The following is an 8,664-nucleotide window of genomic DNA, read 5'->3' on the forward strand; positions in this document are numbered from 1 at the left end:
TTCAAGAAGTTCTTCGATTTTGCATTGCTGAGGCACAAAGACAATTTGTATCAGGGCATCTTATTTCTGATTATAATGTGGTCATTTATGAGATTCTTCATTCTATGAAAAATAAAAATTTTGGTAAAGAAGGGTCATTTGCTCTTAAGTTGGATATAAGCAAGGTATATGATCGTGTTGAATGGCGGTTCATTAAGGAGATGTTATTAAAAATGGCTTTCTCGGTCAATTGGATGGAACAGATTATGTTGTTCATCACGTCAGTTACTTACTTAGTTGTGGTTAATAGAAGGGTGGGGGATAAGTTTACGCCATCTCGGGGTCTTAAGCAAGGAGATCATTTGAGTCCGTATCCTTTCTTAGTTTATGGTAAAGGCTTTCGGCTTTGAAGGGTTGTGAGGATTTACTTTTTGAAAACTCCATTTCTTGTTTTGGTTGCTCTATATTCAGTATTGTTAATGTTTTTGTTGAGCAACTGCCGATCGGAATCCCATGGCTGAGGGTTCTTTTTCGTGTTTTCTTTTTAGTTGTTGGTTTATTTATTCGTCTTTTTTCTTTGCTCTATTCATCAATTAAGAGGTCAACTTTTGAGTTCAAAAAATTTTAATCCAATGGGAAAATAATAATAATAATAATAATAGAAAATTTTGTTTAGTTGTAAAAAGGGATAATACATATCTGGTAGAGGATGATATTCTTTGCCTTCTAGCTGTAACACCCCGCACCCAGCCTAAAAGTTTAAGTCGAATCTGGAGGAGTTACACCAACGTAATGAAAATTGATTCAGTAAATATTTAGAAAATACGATTTTCGCAACAGTCAATAGAAAACTATTTGTTCACTTTCAGAAAACACTTAAGAAATTACTTATCTTGCTGTGAAAAACTTTTTCAGAGTTTTAGTGTTGAAAGCCGAAATCTATTTTGTTGACTTAAGTGATTTTGTAGTTTAGTAAAAACCAAGACGAGTTCAGAAACAAATTACAAACCCAAAAGATCAAACATATTTACATCAGTGCAAAAATAATCTGAGCTCCCACACGTCGTTCGGTCCTAAGTCGGAGGTTTACCTAAACAAATAAATATAAGACAAAGGGGTGAGCTACAAAACACTTTGTATAACCAACCTCAAGTACAAATTTACATGATACAATTTATATAAATCAGAGTAACACAGAGAATTTAATAGCAATCATATAACCAGAACGGAACAGATCGGAGTATCACAAAACCCTTATAGCAATCATACAATAGAACAAACCAAAACAAAACAGGGGGTATATGTTATGTCAATGCAGTACTTTCCAAAACAAATCAGAATGCAAATTTATCAAAAAATATCTTACCCAATTTCGCTACATACCAAAATAGAGTTTCTCAGCACTCGTCCAACTAGATTACACCAGCAGATAACTATGGCAGTTTCACTGGAATTTGCAGTTTAAACTGCCAAATTAGATTCATGTGGTTAAGCCACTATATTGTAGCCAAGCTACCATAATAGAATTGTGGATAAACCACCAGATAATACAGATCATTAACTACTAGAAACTTCCTCCTTTCACATCATCCCAAATCTCATGCAATGCGTCATGTCAGACATATACTGAATCAGAGTGATAAACATGTTGGTCATGCTATCGTACAATAACAGAATCAATAGGCATGGGAGTCCATGCTTTGTAAAATAAAGTTATCAAACCTCAACAAGTCATATCAAATTCGCCATGAAGACACATGCATAGTTACAAATCAAAATCAGTACCAATCAATTCAACATATTCGGATATCACATATTTTTAATCAACAGAGTAACACAGAGGCATACCATCAAACTTAACAGAATACAGGTTGTATCGGGATAAATCACATACCTTAACACATCCATCTTTAGTTTATATCAAAACATACATACGTACAAATAGCAAATTATACACTAATAGATTAATAATTAGTGAGTTTTATAGCTTATTACAGATCATACAGACCCTACAAAAAGCCTACGTTCGATCTGGACAATGTTCATGGTCTTAGGGAAAATTTCAAAATGTTGACCCACACGCTCGTGTGGATCCAAACGACCTGGGTGTCTGGCCCATGTGGCCTGCACGACCTAACATATTCCTGTGTGACCCTCTTAATTTCGTACACGATACATCACATAGTCTAGCACATGGTCGTGTGGCTCAAAATAATGAGTTACATGGTCTAGCATACAGCCTTATACACGCTCGTATGACCTAAGACCAAAAATATCTCTCACATGGTCTGAACACACGTCCGTTTCCCGAGCTCGTGTGACTTTAAAGTAAAACAGTTTCGAGCACGGCCTGAACCCCATGTGACCCAAACAGTGCCTTACATGGTCTACCACACGGCCTGACACACAGTCGTATAGCATCAAAAGCGATGTTTTTTGACATTCGTAAATTTTAGAAATTTGGGTTTTTATTACCCACATAATACAGTTTTGACGTAAAAGTAACCGAAATGATCTCGAAACCTAAAAACAACATTCAATTGACTATTTAGACGAAATAATTAAACCAAATTACTAACTAGCATACCAACCGAAACTATGTCAAAGACCTTCAACTCAAAAACCCCAAATGAGACCACACTTAGCAATAACCAAACAAAAATTACGTAGACCTTAAGTTGTCAGGAGAACGTTAAACATGAGACCTTCACCTAACAAAGATTTTCACAAGTCAACGTTTACGTTACACAAAACGAAAAATAACCCCGCCCAACAACAAAACTTATGCAAGTATTGGACAGAGAATACTTACACAATTGATTACAGATTAACCGTGCAAGGAAGTTAGAAGAGCAAATGCTACAGAGATTCAACAAATAAAAAGAAATGAAAAAAATGGTAGTAAAAAATAAAAAGAAACAGAAAGAAACACAACATGCGAATGGGAAGTTGAAAGAATTTTGATTAATTTAAAAACAAAATGAAACTATCTCACGAGTCAGCAAAATAAAAACATTTTTATATTGCTTTCACAAAGATTCAAACACAAGATCAGAGAGTATACAGAAGCATAACCATTAAACCACTAGGCTCATCATTATCAACAGTTGAGCGAAAATAATACTTATGTCAGATGTTCAAGAATAGGGGTTTAGACTAAAATTGCTAAAATTCAAAGAAAGGATTTGAACCTAGAACCTCACACATACAAACATAGCACCAAGCCACAACCAAAACAATCATTTGTCATAAATTTCAATATTTTAACTCAACTCAGGACGTAACCATTCTGGGTTTCACTAATTCAATTTCTTCTAACATGATTTTTAGGATGTTACACCGACCAACTCCAATATCCATGTGGGTAGTAGTAAAGGAATGTTTGATCTTTAAAACCATAGGCTTTGCAGGAAGAAATGCACTCCCCATATACTTCTACATCCTCCTTCCTTCATTGTTTCCCAGGCTCCTTTCAAATCCAATGATAGATTGCAAAGTCCTTCCAAGGAAGTTTGAAGAATTGAAACATTGACAATATATGAATTTTCATGTTGATGGATATTGCTATCATTTGCTATTGCTAGACATTTATCAGGTCTAAGTTGCAATTTTTATCCAAAGATCTTAAATTTGGGAATTTTTTTTGCATTTCAACTTTATTCCACTTTGTGAATCTTTACATATTTCTTTCCTATATTAGCTCCGTAGGAAAAACTAATAAAAAAAAATGTTGTTTTTCCTTTCAATGTTTAGTGAAATTGAAAAATAAGAGAAATAATAAGTTTTAAAAAAATACATAATTTTATAAAATAGACACTTAACTTTTACCTTATCGTTTCCTCTCCTATTTTATTCTAAGTTAAAGTGATTATTTTTTTAGAAATAATCATTTTTTATTTAAAATTTATATTCCTTTCATATTTTATTATGCTCTTTTTTATTTTGTCGTTTTTCTCACTCTAGCAAGCAAATCAATGATTTCTTAATCTCTCTCAAATTAATACAAAAAAATTATTCAAATTCATCGTTATTATTTATTTATCAATAATCATTGTTCCAACTGATAATCTATCATAATGCTTTATATAATTTTATATGAAACAAAATGTATTGATTAAAATCAATTTAATTCATACGATAAAAAAAAGAGAGGATTATTTCATCATCTAAAATTGTCAGCACATTTTGAATTGTTGCAACCTTTTTTACTAAGCCTAAATTACTGTTGATGTTCTAAACTTTTAGGAGATCTTAGAGGAGAAGATACAAAAGGTCTAGGTGGAATTATCAATGATTGAAGATTTTCTTGTAACATTTCTATCACTTTAGTCATCATTGGTCGATCAGATGGATAAGATTGAATGCACCAAAGGCTCACAATAATCAACTTCCTTGCTATTTCTTCTTCTTCTTCTTCAAGTATTACTCCATTAAGATTCAAGTTCATAGACTGATCAAGATGCTTATAAATCCAAGACGGAAAATATACTTCACTAGTTTGAGACACTCCAACATCAATATTTTTTCTTCCTCCCACCATTTCAAGGACCATCATTCCATAGCTATAGACATCAGATTTATAAGAAACTCCACCAAAGTTTCGACAAACCACTTCTGGAGCAATATAACCTATTGTTCCCCTAGCACAAGTCATGGAAATGATACTCTCCTTTCTTTCACATAATTTAGACAAACCGAAATCAGAGATTTTGGGACAAAAGTTCTCATCTAAAAGGATGTTGTGAGGTTTTATGTCGAAATGTAAGATCCTTGTGTTGCAACCTTGATGCAAGTATTCGAGTCCTCTAGCGATGCCAAGTGCAATGTCATACAAAGTTCTCCACTCCAATTGGCAACTTTGATGATGCAATCTTCTATCATAAATAAACCTGTCTAAGGATCCATGGGGCATAAATTCATAAACTAAAGCTCTCTTTGATCTCTCAAAACAAAAGCCAAGTAGACTCACGATATTAACATGAGAAGTTCTACTAATGCTAGCCACTTCATTCATGAAATCCTCCCCGTTTCCTTTTGATTCACTTAAAATTTTGACTGCCACAAAACGATCTTCAGACAATTTCCCTTTGTATACACTGCCATATCCTCCTTGACCTAGTTTATCATTAAACTTATTTGTCATTTTTTTTATTTCTGCATAAGAATACCGCCTTGGTGTAAGAGAACCAAACTTTTTGATGAATGCCTCAATCCTACCATCCTGATTCTTGTTTCCTTGATTCGGTAACCATTTTCTTTTGAGCCACAAGACAACGAAGCATATGGCAATGGTTATAGCCGCTGCCAATCCTGCTCATGGAATTGGGTCAAATAAACAATCAATTGGAGATATAATATATAGAGAAAGTAAGTGAAACATTTAAGATAAGAGAAAAATAATAGAGCAGTGGAAAACACTGAAATAATAACAACATGCATAGTTTGTTAGAAATCTAGAAAAATGTTAATAAATAATTAGATAAATTATTATTTAAAAAAAAAAACTAAAACACCAAAGTAGTCTCATAAAGATTTATTATTTGTTTTAATGGGTTTTTATGTATTATTTTTTGTTGAACTAATGTTACTTGATAAATAATACTAAATTCAAATAGGGTAATTTTTTTTTAAAGTGTTACAAGTACAATATAAATATATGTCTAAGTAATCATGAGTATCAAACTATTTCAACACAGACTGTCGAGTAACCACAAAATTAAATCAAATATTTATAAGTACAAATGGACTAAGAACTTGTACAATTTAAACTAAAGCTAACAAACTGAATTAAAACACACACATGGCAATCGCATGTAATGAAACTCAGATACCCGCATATACAATTACACATGATGAATCTCGAACCTTGGTACTCAAAACCACAATAACGAGTATTAATAGATGCTAATTGTAACAAATAAAAAATCGCTAGTAATTTATAAGGAAAAATATAAGTTATTCAATCAATGATACATATTTTCATTATTACTTTGAAATCCAGTTAAACTATAGTAAAAATGAGTTAATATTATCCGAAGAAAAAGATTACTTTGGAATTTTGAAAAAAAAAAAGAGAGTAAAATAAACAATAATCCTATAATTTTAATAATGGCTAACATATGAAATGATAATGAAGGGGAGATTGTGTCATTAACCTCCGCCCTATGATGGCATGGATATTTAAAAACATCCAGATTGTTTCATCCATTTCTTCTATTTTGATTTTTCAATTTAATATCCTAAAATTATCTAATATTCAAATGTAAGTAAAGCATGAGTGTCTATAAAAATATATGGGGACAGAATACGTATTGATTACAACTGTTGCATGCACTCATCCTTTTTTTAACAAATCTCTTTATTCAGAGCGCATCAATTAAAATCTTGAAGTTTGTTATATGTAATTAGTAATATTTTTGTAATTTCAAGTTTTGTGTACGTAAGAGAGAGAAAGTAAAAATCCAGCAAATTGTTTCATACCTATGAATAGCTTCCACTTGAATTTGAATTTGGATTTGGAGTCTGTAAATGAAATATGCAATACACTTATTATTGGTTGATGAATAAACAACATTTATGAAATATAGCTTGATGAGTAAGAAGTGAAGGTGGTATTTTTGGAGTAGGTCAATGGGTAGGGAAAAACAAATGGGAAATGGGTCAACTTTAATGGCATCCAATTCCCAAGTTTCTGGCTTGGGGTTTCCCCAAAACACTGGGTTCTGGGAACCGAAATCGTACCACTTAAATCCCACTCCAAGAGATATTTGAACAGGTACAGCAAAGAACAAAGATTGTACCTGGGGAACAAACGTCGCCATCTGAGCAGTAACATTCAAATCCACCTGAGACGAGGTTACGCCCGCACTGCCCACCTTTGTTTACACAATTATTACAACGGGTATCATCTGCAGACCACCACAGCTGAAACCCAATTTTAGCCGCTTCTTCCAAATCATCTGGATCCCGGCCTTCCTCCAGTGACGGAACTTGGGAATTCGGGACTGGAATAATCACACTGTTACTGCAAGATCTCAGGAAATTGCCGGTGACAGTTCCCGCGAATTCCCTTGTCACATAATAACCTACGATATTTGTATTGTTTATTGTGCAGTCGAATTGATTGGAAATCCCGAGAATTGATGTGAGATTTTGTGGAGCTGTGAGAGGCTGACAACCATAATACAGCCTTATATCCTGACTATCCCCGTTTTGTTGAAAAGGACTGGTTTCACTTTCAAAAGTGGAGTTGATGAGATGAGTGGGACAAAGATTCTCACTGTAATCCGTTCTAGAGACATGAAGGGTTTGTGATTCCTTGTTTATTGCAAGAACTCGGTATGTTGCAGAGCTGATTGTGATTTCTAGCTCACTTTCACTGCAGCTGAGCTTGAATCCAGGATATCCACAACTTTCCGGCCGATCCAATCCCCAGAAAGGGTAACCGATATCCGAAATATTTCCGCAACTGGACCGAACACTGCAGCTCAAATAATTATTCGAAAACACTGGTTTTGGAGAAAGAATCAGGACCAAGCTTATGATGATGTTGATGAAGAACAAAAACTTGGATGGCATTTTCGGAGAGGATGGAGAGCATTAGTGGAAGAAACTGAGAGTAGTTGAATATAAAATGAGCATCTGAAAATGAATTGGTATTGATTGATCTTCATGATCAAATAGTCGGTATTTGACTAATTCAAAGTTGAAATTTCTCTATAGGAAACTTCTGTTATATGCCACCATTAAGTGCCAGTCAAAGGAAATTTAGGTTGCCTACCATGGCAATAATATATTATTAAGCGTGAACTTACAGTGTTGAAACTATTTTATTAAAGTAAATGAGAGTGATACTTCAAGTCTGGAAATATACAGGAAATTGCAAGCGGATACATGGAATTTCTAGATTAACATCTTGGAAACTTGACTTCACAGTGTTGCCAAAGTCTATGTATATAAGCTATTGGAAGAAGACGAAAAAGTTGAAATGGAGAATTAGATGAAAACTGCAGGGAGATGATTGGAGTATGCTATAACATGGATCAGGTGTAAGCCAGACATTTATGCAAAATATTTGAATTCAGGTTGGGCATTAGTGGAGTCTCATTCGAGTATCCCACTATCATGGGAACCAAATTCATTCTTTATTAACTAAAGAGTTTAATTCAACATAATCAAGCAGTTTAATCTTTATTCCCAACTGATCTCACGCATTGAAACTAAGGCAACATTAAATAAACTATTATTAGTATTTAAAACAATTACAAAATCATCACTTAATTACTCAAAAGTTTTTATTTAAATCATTAAGTTGTTAATTTTTTTTTAAAGTCCGGCTAGTGAGTTTCAAGCTATAATTCGATGACTGGTACGATAGATCAATACCTATTGACGAGTAAAAGAATATATTTTAAATCCAAGTCAACCCATCAATTGGTGTCAAAGATCGGAGAATAAAGTTGTTTGGATTTTAGCTCGGAGATTCATGATGTTCAAAACTATTTCATGAAAAAAAAGACTCGAATTATTGTAAAAGAGAAGAAGAAAAAGAGCTCTCAATTGGTGCGGACAATTGAACGGAGAAGGTTGTACAACAACGATTTTTAATAGTCCAGTGACTTAAATGAAAACTTTTGAATAATTTAATGGTTATTTTGTAACTTTTAAAGTTAAATAATCATAATG

General features: G+C 33.3%; 1 protein-coding gene across 1 annotated transcript; it reads right to left on the reverse strand.

Annotated features, from left to right (window-relative positions):
• Positions 1-4,142: 4,142 nt before the first annotated feature.
• LOC107916694 (LEAF RUST 10 DISEASE-RESISTANCE LOCUS RECEPTOR-LIKE PROTEIN KINASE-like 2.8) lies at positions 4,143-7,631 on the reverse strand. The gene is made up of 3 exons (XM_016846032.2): positions 6,780-7,631; positions 6,460-6,501; positions 4,143-5,289 (listed from the first exon to the last, which is right to left on the reverse strand). Exons 1-3 carry the CDS (start codon positions 7,555-7,557, stop codon positions 4,199-4,201), a joined length of 1,911 nt encoding a protein of 636 aa, XP_016701521.1. The 5' UTR covers positions 7,558-7,631; the 3' UTR covers positions 4,143-4,198.
• Positions 7,632-8,664: the final 1,033 nt, after the last annotated feature.

The sequence above is a fragment of the Gossypium hirsutum genome, chromosome D11, assembly GCF_007990345.1.
Source record: "Gossypium hirsutum isolate 1008001.06 chromosome D11, Gossypium_hirsutum_v2.1, whole genome shotgun sequence".
NCBI lineage: Eukaryota > Viridiplantae > Streptophyta > Magnoliopsida > Malvales > Malvaceae > Gossypium > Gossypium hirsutum.